This window comes from Lissotriton helveticus, chromosome 7 (genome assembly GCF_964261635.1).
Source record: "Lissotriton helveticus chromosome 7, aLisHel1.1, whole genome shotgun sequence".
Taxonomy (NCBI): Eukaryota; Metazoa; Chordata; class Amphibia; order Caudata; family Salamandridae; genus Lissotriton; species Lissotriton helveticus.
In genome coordinates, this window is record NC_136068.1 from 99,582,894 (window position 1) to 99,603,673 (window position 20,780).

At 42.4% G+C, this 20,780-nt stretch overlaps 1 protein-coding gene across 1 annotated transcript in view; it reads right to left on the reverse strand.

Moving 5' to 3' along the window:
• Nucleotides 1-20,780, reverse strand: part of GATA5 (GATA binding protein 5) — a 104,703-nt gene that overhangs the window by 79,926 nt on the left and 3,997 nt on the right. The window contains exon 2 of the mRNA XM_078651607.1: nt 12,601-13,193. Within this exon, the coding sequence (XP_078507733.1) occupies nt 12,601-13,099 (499 nt within the window). The 5' untranslated portion in view covers nt 13,100-13,193. The remainder of the gene's footprint in view (nt 1-12,600; nt 13,194-20,780) is intronic.

Here is a 20,780-nt window from a genome sequence, read left to right on the forward strand (position 1 = left end):
ACTAGGCTCTCTGCCCATCCTCAGTGGCTGGCCTACCCCTGCTGTGAACAGCCTTTGGCCATACGCTGCAGGGCCAGGTCTAAAACCAGCTCCTCTGCCCAAATCCTGTAGGAAGCCAGCCGTCATGTGGCACATGGCCTTTGGCCATCTTCTGTGATAGTTGGCTATGTGTTGATCCCCAACTCCCATTGGTGGCCTACACCACTGCACAGACTTCGGTCAGGTACCCTTGGAATCCCACAGTCACCACATATGTCCTTTAGTCATGCACTGCAATGGTTTGTTACAGAGGGGTACACAGGATTGACCCATTTTATTTATTTCCTTTTTTTATAATGTTTTTGTTATTTTCATGTTTTTTATTTTTTAAATACTAGTTCAGTAAGTGTATGAACACTTTAGGACTTGAGAGTCCTTGTTGAGCCTCCCATGTTCCTCCAGTGTTCACAAACCTGGCCATGGGGGGCGTCTGCAGACCAACCCTGGGCGGTGAACTCCGATCCGTTTGCGGAGTCTGTGGAGTTTTCTGCACTCCGCGGAGCACGCAGAGTTCACAAAAACTGCACTCCGCAGAGCGGAGTTTTTTCCTTGCTCGCGCTCGTCAACGGCACGTTGGCGAGCAAGGAAAATCCACCTCCTGGCGAGATTTTTTCAACACGGGCAGTCGGATTTCTCAATGAGAGTGGTGGCAGGAGGTTGCGGCATCTCGCTTTGAGAAACCTTCCTTTCTCGTTGAGAAAGCTGCTGCTCGAGTAGAAAATCTACTCGAGCAGCAGAAAGGAATCTGCGCGCTCTTGCCCTGCGCATGGTTCTGTTTGCGATGATTTTACAGCACGGGACAAACACCCAGCTCTCAAAATCACAGCAAACGGCATGCCCCTAACACACTCCCAATTTTTTCATAAGACACAATGACCAAACCAGCATCCTGTGATGGCAGCAATAATAGATGTTTGCCGTTGCCATCCAATCATGGCCTTTAGGACCAAGGACACCAGTCTGGATTCATGAACACAAAATGCATGAGGGGAGCAAAACATCTCTCCTGCCCAACAACAGGGCACAAACCAAGGTTCTACTACTGTCCATGGGTTGGATTACGGTCCTGATATCTCTAGTAACACTTTCAAGTCCACAAAACCCATTTTCTTACAATATTTTCTCGAAAACTACTAAATAGATTTACATCAAGCCGTGCAAAAGTACTTTCCTCGTTAAAGGGCTACTTTCCTATTCAACAGATCTGCACCAAACATAACATGCCAAAACTAAACCTGACAAAAAAATTGGGAAAAGTTTTGTGCAGATTACTCTAAATGTGCCTAAGTTATTAGTAAAACAAAAAATAACTTTGCAATAGAAACTCTGATCTAACCATAACAACAGTGTCGCTATCGCCGACATACATGTGTGTGTGTGTATGTGTGCGCGTGTGTGTACGTGTGTGTGTGTGTGTAAAAGTTCAAACTCTTTAGAATGTACTGTATAGGGTGATTGATTTCTTAAATAAATTACATCATTACATTGTTACACAATTCAACACCCTGATTTTAAATCCTTGTCTCTTGCTAAATCTTATAAAAGAGATACTATGCTTGCAGATGCAGAGAATAAATATGAATTCTACAGTGTGAATATAATTAGTAAGCAATTTAATGAAGTTGCAATATAAAACTTTTGTTGGCATGCAGTGAGTCTCCTAGTTTCTTGTAATGAACTCTAACAGTGCAATAAATAAACATACAGTCATAAATGTCACCTTATCAGCTAATTAGGTAACATTTTCAGAGAAAAATAGCTCAACTAAAAAAGCTTCAAAGCTAACCCTCCTTTTCCTTGGCTTGTTTAAACAGCAGTTGTAATTCTGCTTATTGACCTTAATGTCACCCTGTCTAGTGGTTCAGGGAACAGGCATTGTTTTGTCACAACTAAACTAAACTTCAATATGCCATATTCTTGCTGTAGGTGAATAGTGATCCAAGAGCTAGACTGTAATAGAAAAATGATGGACAGGCTTTTAAACAAGAAACATATCTGGTAGCCTCACCCTTAATGTGACAGACACAGTTCCAAATGTCAAATATAATCTTACAGATGCGACTACATGTCACAACCCTTAACATTACAACAATATGAAAGAGTCAACTATGTATGAAGTATTATTTAGTGGGTTGACTATGAGCTGTTATTTGAATATATGGTGCTTTTAGGTGTTTTTACTTATTCATATAAGTATTGTGAGGTCATAATCATTACAAGATAAGGTTTGTATGCGGTTGTGTGGGTTACAATTCGTGAAGGTTTTTGGTTACATGATAAACCACGAAGTTGAAGGCCAAGTGGTTTGTGTAAATGTCACCAGAACCCTGAGATGGCAAAATAGAACATCCTGCACATGGTCATTTTTATATTGCATGCTTATTCTGGAGTAGTTGGAATGAAAAGATTGTTTTCTTTAAAGTGCAGCTAAAGGTGGGCTCTGATAGGAATTGAATTGTTTAGATTTTATCTTTCTTGAATAAATTGTTAATAAAAATATAATGGGCAATCGTAATGGTAAGTGGATTTGGGATATTCTGATGCTGCAGCATTTACTACATAATTATTGAATTCTGCATCTGTCACATAAAATACTACATAATTTGCCACATAATTTGCAAAATTTGCAGATTTCATAAAAAATACTGTTTCAATCTCAAATGGATGAAAATTATACTGCCAGAAAAATGTGATGCATAATAAGCTGCATCATTTAGATATCCTTGTACATAATTTGGTCCTCAAAGCTCCATGATCTCAGTAGCCTTGACAATGATAAAATTCAGCAGACTAGTTTAGGGCTGCACAAAACTTCCTAAATAAAAAGTTTGCCCACCTCTGCTCTTTCAAGAAGGGTTTCGGGTTGATCTATCAGACTAGGACCAAAAACAAGGTGGTGTCCCTAAAGTGATATTTTGCATGTTAATTCCCCTGGAAATCTTTGTTTTCCAATGCAGAAAAATATCTGAATGTAATTTCACCAAATCTGGCAAAAACACAGAACTTTACCCAGAAAGCCTACCTTTTGTGATTTGGTGCTAATACATTTAGCTGCATTCAAGAAATAAGCGTTTAAAGAGGAAATCGGGCTGGACATGAAGAATTTAGAAAGTCGGGTATTTCTGGAAAATTGGCGTCCAGATATGCTCTGATTGGCTAATTTAAAGGGGACAAGTCATCTTATTGACTGGATCCAACATGAATATGTTGTAGCAGCCATTACAGGGTTCAGGGACATGTCCATGCATCCTGAAAATGAATTAAAAGTAATTTAGGGGGCAGGGTGAGCACAATCAGACACCAAGGAGCATGTCACAGGGGGAGCCCAAAGGGACACCTGCTTGATTGTCTGGCCACAACACGGACAATATGTTGTGGCAGCCATTAAGAGACTTGGGGGTATGGTCCTCATTGGAATACAGTGTAGTGAATTTAGGGTTTTGAAGGTCTCAAAAAGGAGCAGTTATAAAGGGTAATAACAGATTTTTGTCACAATATAACTTATTTGTTCTTGGCATTACATTCATTTTTAGGGATTCTGATGAGTTCTCAGGTGATTTTACCCTTTGAAAACTACGGACCCTTTTCTGGAATTTTATGAACCATGTCCGAGTGAAAACTGTTTTCTTTCATGATTTTCTCATAAAAGTTATGGAAGTTGCGCCAGAATATATAATGATAGCACATTTTCTGTAAGTTCATACTGGGGCAAATTTACAAGCCCCATGCGCCGTCGGTGTATCACGTTGTGTGATGAACCGGTGGCGCAGCCTGCTGAGTGAAATTTACAAGCACAGGTAAAGTCACCCTGCGTGACTTAACCTATGCTTGTAAATATCGCCCCTGTTCACGCAACACTTTGAGTGTTAGTGGTGTGACATGGGTGTTGCTGTGGGTGTTCCCACGGAACACCCCTTTCCACTGATGCATTTCCAGATTTACGAGAAATCGTACATCTGGAAATGCGTCAAAATGCTACACCACCTTAGGGGTGGCATACCGTGGTGCAACGAGGAGAAATTATTTTATTTCTCCTCTTTTTTTTCATCTTTCAATGCGTGCTGCATTCTACGGCACACATTGGAAGAGGAAATCACCTCAATTGATTGTTTTTGTGCAGGAAGGTGCCCCTTCCTACACAAAAACAATCTCCCCACGATGCAGGCCTCCTTGCGCCTTGGTGCAAGGGAGCCTGCCCGGGGCATGGCAGCAGTTTGTGCACCAGCGCAGGAGGAAGCACAGAGATGCAACATATTATTGCAAATATGTTGGTTCCCTGTGCTTTGAAACTAACGCAGCACGGCGCAGCATAATGACTTGCTGCACCGCGCTGCGTTAGTTTCTTGTAGATCTGCCCCACTACCTTTATCAGCTATATTGGAATGAAATCTGATAAAACATGTACTTCCAACAGCAGCAGCCTCTCACAGTTTAATCCCCAGGTTTCTACTGTAGCTTCACCACCAAGTTCTATTGAACAACTGGAGTACTAACTTTCCATATTGATAACAGAAGTATGCACACCTGAACGCCATCTTGATGGAATCAAAGCTGTAAAACTAAAAGCATCTCCTTTAGAAATTATCAAATGGCAAGGTTCATTTTGCCAAAGAAATTATAGTTCATGCTCTTGAAAGCTAAAATAAGGACACATTTTTTATCAATTCTCAAATGTCTTCATCATCATTGTGAGATGTCATCAGTGATGTCATAAATGATGTCATAGACCATGTCATGAGTGATTTAATATTTGAGGTCATAAGCAGTGCATGGCGGGGACAGCAGTTATAGTTAGCTCTGCTAACAATAACTGGTGAATTTCTGTGTTTTTTTTGTTAAAAACGTTAATGTCCTCGCTGACATATTCACCTAACTATAAGGTTACTTTAACCTTTGTTTTTTGCCGTGAAAAATAATAACCCATCACCCATTTGTTTTATTTTACATGAATTAGTGAAACATTTTCCATAAATATATATGGAAAATGTTTCACTAATTCATGTAAAATAAAAAAAATGGGTGATGGGTCGCTATGTTCTCATTATGATGTCAGCCTCATAACAATCTGCAGAGTGCAACCATTATCTATTCTTTTAAATTAATATTCTTTTTGTGAAAGGGACACAAAATTGCAGTCAGTACCCATCATCAGTTGCACCTTGCACAGAACAACTACAACAATCTCTTCCATCTACAGATGCGGAACAAAGTAAAGGGTGTTTTTTTTTCTACAATTTTGCATTTTTTATCTACATCACTAATTGTTTTTCTTTCACCTCTACTAAAGACAATTCGCCAACATAGTGCAATGTTTTAATATTTTCAATAAATAGCTATGTATGAAAAAATGCATTCCATTTGCCAGAGCTCAATTTGTAAAAAACATGTGCCAGGGCCCTCGTCAGGAGGCCACTGCACCTCGCACCACCCACCATCCCAGCCAGCGCTCCCAATCACAGTATCAACACAACTACTAACCATCACACTCCTACGAGTTTGACAATTCAGACTATTGAAGGCCACCCAAAGCTATAAGAATGACTTGGACTGCAGGTATTAGTCATTTTTAATGGATAGTTAATTAATAATCTACTGTTGTTGTCCTCATCCCCAAATTAGACAGGCAGCGCCACCATGTGGCAGACTGTTATAAGTCCCAGAGTTGACAATTAAGTGCCAGTGCCAAGCACGAGAAACCACAGGCTCAAATTAAGCCAGTAGCGGTCGGTGGTGGGAGTAGCTGCCGGGCGGTGACGTGGGTAGGGGGAGAGGCAGGATGGGGGGTAGTGATCTATCGATTACGGAGGATTACAGGTAAGTAAACATATAAATAAATAAAACGAATTTTGTTGCGTGCACTGCATCGCATTTGGGGATGCAGTGCGTGCAACGAAATTCGTTCAGCGCCTGTCAGCTACTCCCACCACCGACCGCTACTGAATTAATTACTGCCTTTTGCAAAGCTAACTGCCCAGCAATAAACCTGTTATAGCAAAATTCTTAACGGGTAAAGTGTAAAATGGTCCTATATTGTCACCACTGACTTTTGTTAACATATACAATGCATGTAGTTTAAGATGTCTCTTGATGGCAATATAGGATCACGTTGCAACGATAGCATTATAAATCGTCTCTCTCTATACAAAAGATATTTAAACAATATTAGGTTACAAGGGGTTAAATCTGTACCGTGAGATAAAATCACATTGAGGCTCCCTGAGACCAGCTACAAGGTTCTTTTTCTCTGTGTAATGCCATTATTACATGCCATCTGGGCATCAAGAAACAGTGTTTTCTCATTTTAATGCCACTGAACTCTGCTAATGACATGGAATGTGAACGTTGCTCTTTAATAATGAATGTACGTTTACTGGTATACTTGCTTGAAGTTTCATGTTATTTTTAAGTGACGTGGCATATACACAAAATGCACGTGTGCCAGCACACATATATGCACCCACTTATAAAGCTATGAGAGTCAGTAGTACATTAAATTATACATGAAATAAAATAGAATTGTAAATTGAGGAATGTTTTGAAGTCACTGAGTTGAAAGAAAAATGTAAAATGTAAAAATGTGGATTTTAAAATATGTGGTGGTTGGTGGGTCAAGATGCATTCTGAGTCATAGGACAAACAGGGCAGGTGCATTGGCACCTCTGTGCACACATTTGTTCATGCACTTGAGTATAGTGCAAAACAATGCACCGATAACATAAAGTGAACATACAGCTCTGCAAAGCCCCTAAAAAAATAACGGGGAGTGGTCTAAACTGACATATAATGGCCTTTCCTGAGATCCACTGTGGGTTACTTCACTTCACAGTGGTGTGTCTATATATAACACACACCTGTCGTTGCCCGATCCTGGTCTGACTCCGCCTCCTGAGCGCCAAGAAAGACTTTTGTGTCCCTGAGCGCCACTCACTAATGTGATGATGTCACCGTTTGTAGATGCTAATGGGGAACGAAAGAAAGACATAGGGTACAGCTTCCTTTAGGCACATAGGTTTACCTCTAGATCGATATGTTCACCAAGAAACGCCTAGAGGCGATTCACCTTTCACTGGTAGGCTCTATAAAGCGCCCAAATAAAGAAAAGATAGAATGTGTTTTTCAAGGCGTGTTCATGCCAAAGTAACTACAAGTGGTTATTTTTGGTGTGTTTACATTTAAAAAGAGTGCAATAAAGACAGCATATGCAAATGAGTTTTATCAAACACATCAGGCACAAAGCACAGATGCTTAAGAACTCGTATCTTTCAGCTTCTGTGCGCTTTGCCAGCAGGACAACGGGTTAATGAGTGGGTCTTTCTGTTTAATAAAACGGGTTTATGGACATCTAGGTTAACAAGTTTACTAATGACGCTCTATTACAGATAAAAATATATATCCCTGCTGTTAAAACAATAACACGATTAATAAAGACATTTGTGTGGAACGGACGACAGGTGGAGCATTCTGGCATGAAAGGAAATTAAAAATTGTCTTAAAAATGAGTGTGGGTGGATGCTTTTCCGAGGCACGATTTAAAGTACATTTAAAGTTCTATTTGAAAGGGCGGCTGCCAGAGAAGGGCTTTTATTGCCCCACGCATGGCCGACCCCATTGCCCCTTTAAAGCGCTCCGGTGATGGTTTTGGGAGTGTGTTTAGATTAAGTCGAATTAGGAGACTGCGAGTCTGTTGAAACATAAACTCATTTGCCACAATAAATGAGTTAAAAGGAGCCCGGGCAATAAATCTGCCCCGGGGGTGTAAACACGGGCCGGGAACAAAGCAAGGTCAGTTAGTGGGGGTCAAATGCACCCCCAAATACATGAGTGGGGTGAGCCAGGGGTACAGAGACAGACGACGGCTTTTCATCTCTCTGTTTTCATGTTTTCTTTCATATGAGTAGTCCTGTGCTGAAGGAGTCAGGGACGGGGGTGTTTGCAAACGCGGCCAATATTTATAAAACACTGCGAAATAATACTGAAGGAAATATATTTTTTTACGGACTTTAAAATAAGCCTGGGGCCTGTCCGCGAAAGACTTCCCTAAGTAAATATTATCTGAATCATTGCAGTGTTAGGATAGAAATACATCCGCTTTAAATTTAAGAACGAAGGGGGCCTTCCACCTCACTGCAATGTCTGTCGTGTGCCGGGTCTAGCGGGAAATCTCTCTAGACAGGGCGTCAAGGAACTAAGCGCTGAACAGAGGCAGTTTACAGGGGGTTAAACGTCACTACAGTAAGAAACATGCTGGCGGATGGCCGCAGATCTACGTCATCACAGAGGTCTAAACATATGTAATCACACAGAGCAGCGCCTAATCTTTACGCCTGATTATTGCTTGTATGAAAAAACACAATCATTAATTTTACACAAAAGCATCAGTGGCCTGAAACGTGGCCCTGGGTGCTTCCAGGGAGGCCCCTTTCTAATGAAGGACAAAAGCACCTTGTCGATTTGAAATAACTTAAAAGAACCCTGCTTTTGTGGCATGACAAAATAAAAAAATAAAAAATATATCACATTCCATTTCTGTGGGCAGCCCCTCCATATATTCCACGTTCCTTGGACTTGAAGATATTTCAATGTACATTATTTGAGGTATTCTTTAAATCGTAAAGACAAAAAATAAAAATAAGGTAGGAGTTGTCAGTATGTCTAATAGCTGATCTATCTATCTATCTATCTATCTATCTATCTATCTATCTATCTATCTATCTATCTATCTATCTATCTATCTATCTATCTATCTATCTATCTGTCTGTCTGTCTGTCTGTCTGTCTGTCTGTCTGTCTATCGATCTATCTATCTATCTATCTATCTATCTATCTATCTATCTATCTATCTATCTATCTATCTATCTATCTATCTATCTATCTATCTATTTATCTGTCTGTCTGTCTGTCTGTCTGTCTGTCTGTCTGTCTGTCTGTCTGTCTGTCTATCGATCTATCTATCTATCAATCTATCTATCTATCTATCTATCTATCTATCTATCTATCTATCTATCTATCTATCTATCTATCTATCTATCTATCTATCTATCTATCTATCTATCTATCTATCTATCGATGTACCTATCTATTTATACACACATATACACAAATAAATAAATCAATGCATACATACATGCATGCATACATACATAAATAAATAAACAAACAAACAAATAAAATAACTAACACCTTTCAACAGGGCCTGGTGTTGCATCTGTCTTCTGCATCTGAATGAAAGCATTTTGCTGATCACTACTTTAGTTAATGTGCACTTTAGTACAAAAGCTGATGGGCTTTGCCAATGCTTTTTCCCTCCATTCTATATCATCAGTGTTTGCTATTTTCACTGTCATTCTTATGAGCTTAAACCATGTCCTCAGCTTTCTTTGCCCCAGTAAGAATATTATTTTCTTGTGATGTGCATTAAAACTACCTTTGTGGATTCACAGAGATGGCCCTATGTTTTTCTGTGTTTTATCGCTGGGGGATTGGGCTTGATATGCCACTTTGGAATGTACCATATTCACACTGGGGTCATATTTACAATTGTAGATCAAACACAGCAACAGCCTATTTTTTTCCAACAGTATTTCCAGCCTATTTGTATACCACATAATGGTATTTGACACATAAGGTCAAGAGGTGGTAATTCATCAGGGTTCATTTTTACTTTAAAAAGCTGTCTGGTGACGTTTCTAATCTCACATTTACTTAAACCTGCTGGATCCATATTTTATATTGTTTTGAATAACTGAAAACGAAAGAGATTTACACCGCATCACAAAAAGGATCCATTTTGAATGAAATCTGTCTCCATGCTAAGTTTAGTGTCAATCCACCCACCACTGTTGCTGCAAATGAAAGTAAAAATAACAATGAGATTTCCTGAACATACCTAAAACACTTAAAGCATGTTATCATTTATACCCAGTCTGACCCAAAACTACAGAGGGGAAGCAATCGAAATACCCTAAGTGTCTGCCAACTTTGGTGCAGGTTAAAATGCTGTCCAAAAGCCCATATTTCCAGCTGCCAGACCAATTAATTATCTCCCACAATATGTAGAAATTAGACATTACCATGGCACATGGGTTTCATACAATTGGAGGCACAGCCTCAGTGAAATTTCTTCTCACAAAAAAATAATCCTCTAAACATGACAATGCTTTTAGATAATAAAAGCATCAACTACTCTCTGCCCAGATACATCAATAACCTTTGTTTAATATATATATCCTCAAAATGAAAGTTTAATAAAGCTTGGGTATTACATTTGCAGTCAGGGCCCATGGTTAGCTGGACACTCGAGTGTGCAGCTCCAAAGCTTCTCACTTCTATAGAAGCAAGAGCTTCTTCTGCACAACCCTGTGGAATGTTTTTCTATTGTTTTACTACTGATAATCAAACAGCATAGAACGGTATTTAACATACTATTTCAACAAAACAGATTTTTGAAAATATATGCTTTTTTTAAGGTGACTGAGCAAAAATAAAAATGAAATATAAAAGCAGATTGTGGGTATTCTGTATTTTTAGGATGTTGATTGAACTAATAGGGTGATTCATTTGAGAATATGGTTTGCTGAATCAAAGATATGTTCATGGTTAGAATGACTGATTGTTGAGAAAGATATTAGATTCTGTCCAAATAACTTATTCCTAAAGTTCAAAATACTGATAGAACTGCAAAATCAGAAATCTACATTTGAATAATATTTTTCTGTAACTCAAAGTCTGCTTTCAGTTCTTTTTGGATTCCCCAGCCTTGCTCGATTTTCAGATGCATCAGCCTGAGAGGCCATCTTCGAATTTTCAACATGGCGGAAGTCGAACTAATGCCAAACACCCTTAAACTGGTTGAAGTTCACTTAGACTGGCAGTGGGGGTGATTCGACCCCGATGCCACCAGCCACATATGTGGTACTACAAAGCACAGGGCTCTGATTGCAGAATTATAGGTGACTTCTTCCCACCAGGAACCACTTCCGGGTCTGGTGACGTCATCTCAGGTTCTGCAATTGATTGTGTAAATTCTAAACTTCTATGTCTCACCTGTCTCGACCTCTGTATGACCTTTGCTCTGAAAGAAAGGTCGCCGTTTTTTTCTCCTTTACTCCCCCCTCCCCCTTTTCAATATTTTGGGGATGTCAGGTGTATTTTACCCTGATTACCCTGTGTTAGAGTTTTGCTGTAGTGTTTTATCTTTTCACGTTGTTCATGCAGCGCATAGGTGGGTGCAAGGGGTACGATTTCACTTTTGAACAATTTTAAGAAGTTGATGGTTGCAGTTCATGAAAGTGAGAATCAACCAGTTAGATTGCACCTGTTTTGGGTGCCAACTGGGAGCTAGGACTTTTTTTCCACCAGGCGAGCGGTTCTTGCCAAGGACTCCTCTATGGCTCAACGTTTTGCTGTGCACATGATTGGAAAGTCGGGCTTTTATCCTGGGAAGGTGCCTCTGCTCAGGTGTTTGCCCAGAATCTTCCAGAAACAAGTGTTTGCTGGCGGCTCCACCCCTGCCAGAAATGTTTTCAAAGGGTCATTTTGTGTTCAGTTTTTGGTGGACCATATTGATGGCTCCTTCCTGTACAATGTAAAATTAAATCTGGCAACGCTCTTTTGCAAGCAATTATAATTTTAAGTAAATAATGTGACACTTCTGACTTTAAAAGATCGAAAAAAATAGGTTTGCTTCTACAGCTCTAGTTAACCTCTTCAGCGCGACCGCGTTTCCCCCTCCGGTGCTGGGCGGTAATAGAAACGGGCGTGGTCATGACGGAACGGTTCCGTCATGAGCACAGCTCAACCGTAGCTCATGACGGAACCGTTCCGTCATGAGCATGGAAAGGGTTAATGTGAGCAGTGAGGGTCACTACTAAACTATTTAAAGAGACTTCACTTTTGTGACAATACAGCAATTTCCCCCAAGAACAGAAGATAATTTTGGAGCAAACAAGGGTTGTTGTGGGATGTGTTCACCGCTCTGAGCATTGAGGAATGAAGTGATAAGCAACACAAGCCTGTGTATACACTCTGCACCTGAGCCTGCTGCTCAGCTCCCTGCCTCTAGCTGTTGGTGGGACAGAGCTCCGAAGCCATCTCTGATAAAACAAACACATGGAGGACAAGGTGCGATCTAGGTAATGAGGAAATGAAAACATATTTCACTTAAGGAGACCTCGGCGGCCATCTTAGGTCCAGGCAGGTCGAATCCGAGAAGGATTCTTAGGTTGTCCACTAGGTGAATCAGTTTAATTTTAATGCATTGAATGCAAATGTTTCTAATGTAGATATATTGAACATCTGGGCTGGATTTTGCCTTTTTGGATATGTTGAGAGTCCCAAACTTAGGCGAGGGAATGGCTGGGGGGTCAAACAAATAAGTGTACATCAGAAGTTCTAAAGTTGGAAGGCATACATTAAACACAATACAATCTATTAGCATCTATGTCTTCACGGCTCGAATTTTTAAGGATATTTTTGGCTTTTTCCCGGACATGCAAACGTTCTTAGAAGATTTAATAAAAGCATTGCCTCCTCTCCCTGCCCACTGGGTGCTCGGGTACCTACCTAGACTTGATCTTCGGCCCTGCAGAGCCTGTCTGTGCATCATGCTGCTGTCCCAGTGCCCGCTGGCCCAGCTGGGGGGCATCTCTGGGTTGCCGTAGGCCGTGTAGGGGCTGCCGTATGAGCTGCTGGTCCGCATGAGGGCACTGCCATACTGCTCCCGGCCCCCGCTGTTGCTTAACACCAGGGCGCTCTGGTAGGTGCTCTCCCGGCCTCCATTGCCCATCGGTGGGCTGTGGGAGTATGGGAAGCCTGGTGAGGTGTGGGCACTGCTGGTGCTGAAACTGTCTCCTCCTGCTGGGCCCCAGCTTGGGTGTGTCCCCAGGTGGTGCCCCTGGTGAGCACCCTCGCAGCTCTGCAGGTAGGGCAAGGTTGGCAGCATGGAGGGCACCCTGCTGCTGGGCACATACACCGGCGAGCTAGTCGACCCATGCAGGAAGGCGCTGGCGTCGTGTGGGTAGGACTGCCCATGTGAAGGCGCGAGTGCCAGGCTCTGGTACATCTCTCCTGGGTTTGGCTCCTGTAATCCTGGGCTCTGCAGGGGCACCAGCTGCAGCTGGGCAGTATGCTTCCCTCCAAGGGTTCACCACTGGCACCTGAAAGAGCAAAAACCGACAGATTACCCTCTAGGTAATACCAGCCTAAGCACACTTATGACTAACACTCAGTAAAACTCCTCCCAAGCACACCAGCTAGTTTAATTCACAAGTAACAAATTATTCATAAAGCTCCCAATTTTCAATTTTTACTGTTTTTACAGTTAAATACAGACAGACAACAATGTGTTTTCTGTCTGCATTTATTTTTAAAAGTGGATAAATAAAGAAAAGTTTGCTTCTTTTGAGTGACTCTCTGTGTTGTCTTTCATCAATTATAGCTCAACAGCTGAGCAGATGGACGGCATGCGAAATTAAAAAACAGAATGACTTTTCTTTAACTTACGGCATATGTCAACATGCATTTGTGGTTTGATGCGATATTTTCCAGCGGATGTATTGTTATGTAATATTCTGAAGCTTAAATAGCTAAAACATGACGTACATCAAAGTATGACTGCCTGTCTATCAGTTAAATATGGAAATGTACAGTTTTACAACTTTATTTATCCGTGAAACACAAAATAAATATGGATAAATATAGATAAAATGGCCCAAAAATAAATATGGATAATATAGATGGAATGTTACAAAAATAAATACCATAAAATCGGGAATCTTAATTATAAAACAGTACAATACATAACAATACAATAGCCAGTGAGCCAATAACTTCAATACTTTCAAACAGACTACGGGAAATATGACGTACCACGGCCATCCAACGTCAAAAAACAAACCAGTGAGGAATGCTCTACAGCCGCTCTATCCAAACACAAACAAACAGCAAATGCATCTGCCAACACTGTCGAGCTTTAGTAAAGTTTTAGTGAGTGTTGGCACTGGTAGTGCCCAAAAACAATCCAACAGAGAATGTTTCAATCTGCCTCAAACAAACAGCAATTGACGGTAAATCTTCCAACCGGCTCGGGCCAAACACCACCAGCAAAGGTACCACCTGACTCTGCCAGACACCAACAATGAAGTGCCATCTTCCTCTGCTAGACACCACCAGTGAAGGTGCCACCTGGCTCTGTGCACACACCAGCAATTAAGGTGCGACCTTCCTCTGCCAGACACCACCATTGAAGGTCCCACCTGGCTCTGCCCACACACCACCAGGGAAGGTGCCACCTAGCTCTGCCCACACACCACCAGTGAAGATGCCCCCTGGCTCTGCCCACACCACCAGGGAAGGTGCCACCTAGCACTTCCCACACACCAACAATGAAGGTGCCACCTAGCTCTGCTCACACACCACCAGTGAAGGTGCCATCTGGCTTTTCCCACACACCAACAATGAAGGTGCCACCTAGCTCTGCCCACACACCACCAGTGAAGGTGCCACCTGGCTCTGCCCACACACCACCAGTGAAGGTGCCACCTGGCTCTGCCCACACACCACCAGTGAAGGTGCCATCTGGCTCTGCCCACACACCACCAATGAAGGTGCCACCAGGCTCTGCCCACACACCACCAATGAAGGTGCCCTCTGCTCTGCCCACACACCACCAGTGAAGGTGCCCCTGGCTCTGCCCACACACCACCAGTGAAGGTGCCATCTGGCTCTGCCCACACACCACCATTGAAGGTCCCACCTGGCTCTGCCCACACACCACCAATGAAGGTGCCACCAGGCTCTGCCCACACACCACCAATGAAGGTGCCCTCTGCTCTGCCCACACACCACCAGTGAAGGTGCCCCTGGCTCTGCCCACACACCACCAGTGAAGGTGCCATCTGGCTCTGCCCACACACCACCAATGAAGGTGCCACCAGGCTCTGCCTAGACACCAACTAACAGCTTATATCCATCATGATTCTGCCTGAATAACACAAAAACACAGTTTGATCTGATGTGCTCCTAGGAGGAACTATCCACGACCTGGGTACTCCTCGCCAACTGACCTCCCACACCCCACAAATTCGTCCACTAGCAGGGGCCCTGGCGGCTTTCGTCACCGCCCTACTTTCTATCTCCGCTTACAAAAGTAACTGACCTGCCTTTCGGACCACTGAAATACAGACGAGAATAAAGACCCCACTCCCTCCACGCCCCTCCAACCTCCCTCTGGGGTCTCCTCACTGAACCCCACTCTCCGAGAGACCCTGGTCCCCACAAAAAGCTCCTGCAGGCCTCTGTGCCAACCTAGACACTGGCATCATAGCACTTTAGTCACAGACTCCCTTAACTTCACAATTCCATCGACCACATAAAATTAACTTATTCACTAACCACTTTTGTAAAGCACAGACCAGCTCAGCAAAGATCTGTCTCATTGTTTTGCCCAAAACAGTACATAATCACGAGTCCATAAAAGACTTTGGCGAGCCCGTATGTGTACATTGTCTCTGCTCGCAAGTACGCAAAGTGAACCTGGTGAATAGAAGAGAAAACACAAGAGTGGAAAGTGGTGGTCTCAACTTTCACACCACCAGGAAAAGAAATCACTTTGTGAGATCAGTGACGTATCAATGGGAATTTAAGATTCCCTGGGGTTTATTTACAACCCCCTTGTGCCGCAGGTGTGTCACTTTTTCCCATATAAAAAGTAACGCACTAGCGGCGCTATGAGCTCATAAATAAGCCCCCTAGTTTCCCGGTTATGCAGTCTATGCCCCAGGGCCACATGGAGGGGCTTATAGACAAGCCCATTGCATCGCCTGTGTGTCACTTTTTTTGACGCCTGTGTGACTTTTCATAGCCTTCTAAATATGGGGCCTTTTCACGCATTGCTCTGCCTGAAAGGGGCATTCAGGGGTGTATCTGTGGGTGTTCCCACGAAACATCCATGGAACTTGACGCATTCCTAAATTTACAACATTTTGTAAATCTGGTAATGCATCCGAATCCTATGCCTGCGCCTCCCCAGAGGAGATGTACCGTATTTTCTGGGTATAAGACGACTTTTTAACCCTTGAAAATCTTTTCAAAAGTCGGGGGTCGTCTTATACGCTGGGGTCATTTTATGAGCAAGCGAATATAGCCCAAACCCTAGATTTTAAAGGAAAAGTAGGGGGTCGTCTTATACGCCCAGTCGCCTTATTCGCCAGAAAATACGGTAATTAGATGTTTTTTCCTCTTTCTATGCGTGCTGTATATTCTACAATATGACGCACCCTTGCATATGACACAAGGGTGTCTGTGCTGGTGCTCGGCTACTGTTTGTGCGCTGGCGCAGGGGAGAAGAATAGAAATGCTCATTATCTTGTAGATACGGCGCAATCCTGCCCTTTTTTTAACGTATGGCAGCTTAGCACTGCTGTGTGCGTTCAAAGATTGTAAGGGAGGTTCGAAATAGATATTACTTAAGAATAATCTCAGGTAAATCCCGATTATTGGGTTCTACAAATGTAGCAAAATTAATACAATTTCTTGCTGGGATTTTCTCTTGCAAGAGACTGGTTCGAGCAGAAAATACCTGATGGGAACTTTGACACAGGACGTGCGCCGTGGCACCCTGTGCTGAGCTGGCAACATGGAAGCTGTGCGGCCGAAGCATGGAGCAGGCAGCCCGTGTGCCTTTTGTACCCAAGGGCAATCTTTGGCATGATTTTACACATAGACAACTGCCCCACAGAACGCCAGGTAATGCTCTCAGCTCTCGCGAGAGTTTACCCGGCGCATTACACATTACAAAAAAACACAATTTCACCAGATTCGCTGAGGTGCTAAGCAGAGACGTTTCAAGCATGAACAAAGTGGGCAAATGTCCAGGACCCCCGACTTCCAAGGGGTCCCCTGGCAAAGTGAACTTTATCTCTGTTTGTCCTCTGTCTACTCTATTTCTCTAGATAAACTCTCTCCCTCTCTGACTTTGGGGTCCCACGCAAGACATTTCAGACGTTTTTGTCTGACCCTGTTAAAGTTTAACATATAATGTAGCATTGTTTGGCATCGTGTGAGCTTGAATTAACAGGAAATGGGTAATACATTTCAAATTAGTTTGCACAGTGTCCCCCAAAATATATCTTGTCCATGGTCCGCCAAAATCCTAAAGATGACACTTGCAATAAGTGATGTACAATGAAGTGCAGAGTTTGCTAAAGGCGCAGGAACATCACCCACTGTGCTGCAGGGCTACATCAGAAACGCCTCCTCAATAACTATCACGGATGCAATTTTTTAAGCTTCTGGGAGTCAACTTTCTTAGGGGTCACCTAGCTTGCCCGGCTCATCACTATTTCTAAAGAAAAGCTTTCATTTTGGAGGGTCTGTTCCTATTTAGGCCTCATGGTGCCAGGTGAAAACAGACTGCACCAACAGAGGCTGCAGGGCGTGGGCCACCGACCTCTCGACCTTGAATAAATGTCTTCTTACCAGAATTTCAGCTGCAACACAGTCGACCTCACAATTTCCAGCTCTTACACCAAACATTCTAGATGTGGTTAGAACAGTAAATGAATCAAGTGTTGAAATGTGTGGTAAATGGTGGTGATCTGCTGCACTATTGTGTTAGGAAAGCATTTCATCCGCCGAGGGCATAAGTGCTATATGGTGCACGTGGGTATAGACAGAGTTCCACACATTCATGTAGAACATTATGCAATAATTTTGGATAGTGTGAATAAGCGGGTGTTGTTCCAGTATCCACAGGAGCACCGCTCTCAGCCTTTCATCTTCACGCTTCTATGAGAAGCACCCAGAAATCCCATGCGTGCCTAAAGCCTGACATAAAGATTGTCTGGTACTTTGAAATAAACAGGTGAGGCTGTGCCGTACATAAGTAAGCATTGATGATACATATGTCAGAGATTGTGTCAGTGTATGTTTGTGTGAAATTATGATTCCTTCGACAAACTTGATTGAAGGGGACACACTTCACCTATGGATGAAACTTCCTGTAAAACATTCCAGCTAAAATGTGTTTTTGTGTGCTTTTTGCTTTTGACAGATTTCATTACAAAAATAGTACGTTTAATTATTTTTTTTCTTATTTCAAAATTCCGTGGTAATTTTTAAAATGTTCCTTTTTTTGCTTTTGATAGACGTTTTATTACACAAATAGTACGTTTTGGTATTTTTTTTCTTATTTCAAAATTCCGTGGCAATTTTTAAAATGTTCTTTTTTTTTTGCTTTTTGCTTTTGAGACGTTTTTATTACAAAAATAGTACGTTTTCGTTTTTTCTTCTTATTTCAAAACTCCGTGGCAATTTGTACCCACTATCTTTTTTAATCTTCGTCATCCGTGTAAAATTAATAGTTGACAAATTACAAAAAAAAAGTCCTAGTGCCAAAGAGGAGAATCTTTGTTTCCGTATCTGTCTGAATACTTGAGTTGCTCGAGTTCTGTTGAAGATGATATATAGATTTCGAATACGGGGTGCACTTTAATGTTGGGAGTGAGCCCGGTAAAGACTAGAGGCCTTCATTCCCCAGGGCTTCATTCCTGACACATTTCTCTGAGGATGGCCGCAGGTGAGTGAGCCCTGGGGCGGATCTCAGGCCCTGGGTGCATGGTGCCTGAGCCTCCTGAGTTTTTTATGCATCACAGTATTAAATTCTAAGTTACTGTCGAGATGCCTTCACTTCACGTCTCTTTCTTTTCTGCAGAGGTTTTAAATTGTTATTAATTTCAAAAACACATTTTTAAAGCAAAATCCGTGCGCAGCGAACACGAATCTTCCTACGCTGCGAAAAGAAGGCCTCAAGCGCGTAAACTGATTCCGTTCGGCGAAATCTTGACTACTGTGAACGCCTCAGAGCGCCTTAACACCACCTCACCGACAGGCACAGAGGCACAGGTGCAAGAATGAACACATCACACAACAAGGCGCCAAGAAGGGAAGGAATGGCACATGTTACACCTGGGATATATACTTGCCAATAGTGCTTGCAATACACAGCAAACATGTCGGCGCTTATTATTAGTCACAAACATACAGGACTTCGACTGCCCCATCACCCCGACCCACAGCTCCAACTGGAGGCTCAGCCAGTTAAGCGCTCGCTGCTGACATCTGGCGAGATCAGCACATCACAAGTTCACAACCTAGCCGTTCATCCTTCCGAGGTCGGTAAATGGCGTGCTATAAATCTAGGTTTCTACGACACTTGCAGACCTGACAAACGGAAGTAAGAGGCGCTATAGAAGAGGTTATTGTTTTATAAAGTCCTGAACTCACGGCCCAATGAGGACAGTAGAGAGCCCTGAAGTGCTTCCATTGTGGCACGTGGCGCTTTACATAGCGTTATGCACTCCGCATAAGGCCTTCTCGAACCGAAATTCTAGAGTCCCACGAAATACCAACAGGCCGCCAATCAAAAGGCTCACCTCAACCCAGCCTGGAACCGAACCCACTCCAGAGACAGAAAACGTCAGAGCGCCCATCTTCAGAGAGGCCTTGGAAAAGAAGGGGTGTACTGTAGATGAAACTTTGCACCGGTCCAGAAATCGACTGGATGGATTTGCACCACGCTTGCTGCTGCTTGTGCAAAGGGGACGTCTCCCCGTGCACATGGTGGCAGCACCGATATAAATATAATTAAAATTGATTAGTTCTACAAAAGCTGTGTTTACGAAGTGGAAAAATACGCTTTCCCCTTCCAAACGTGAAATTCCACTGTGTGTTCACCCAGCCCGCCATTCAGCACTGAGTGTCCCGGAGTGAAAAAGAGTCTGTTCTATTGGTTTTAAAGGGTATTCAAAGACTAAGACGTCCATTTGAATATATATGTCACTCTTTTAAAATAAAATGCAAGGTAATGCTTACAAGCATTTTTCGAGGTTATTCAAACCATTTTGTCCCTTTTATATAAATATTTATAGAACATGGAGCAGGGTAAAATATATTTGCCCCCATTCCCGGCGAAATCGGGTGAAACCCGTTGCCCTGTTTTACGCACCAGTGAAAAAGGCGTCCTTTGATGCTTCGACTGCCTGTACCGTCTGTACGCTCCCTGGGTGACCTGCAGGGACAACAATACCTCTAACTACCTCTACTTACAACACCCCCTTACACACTCCTGGCTGTTCGGGAGCCCTATGTTCCAATCTGAGATTCTCCACCAGAGCTCACTGTGTGATCCGCGGCACATCGCGTCACCCGTATATGTTCTCAGTTCCGAACCAGGAGCCGAGGACAGCCTGAATAACGACTTTTGCCTATGTATCAATATATGCGGGTAGCAAAACCCATATGTCAAAAGTGGTCTACAAAAATAAATCAATAAAATAGAAATATAATATTCGGTGCTGCCAGGTACACAGCTTTCGGATATGACATAAACTAAAACACGTACTCGGTCTATTATAAGATATTTTTCTTATAATCCACGAAGAAGCTGAACCGTGCTTTTTTATTAATTGGTGCCCGTCATATTCCCAAATTCACGCGAAAACTAACAAGTATTAATATTTTAACCCCTCGCTCCAACGAGAAGATTCATTAATATTCGAACAAGTACACTTGAGAAAAATGTACATTTAAAAAACTAACAAACTATCTATTGATCATGTTACTTTATATTTTGCAGCCTCGAAATAATCAGAATTTGATGTAAAAGAAAACAGCTTCTTTAAAATCCATATATATTCCGGGTCAAAACGTCCAATTCCTGTAGACGTTTAACTTTTTTTAATTTT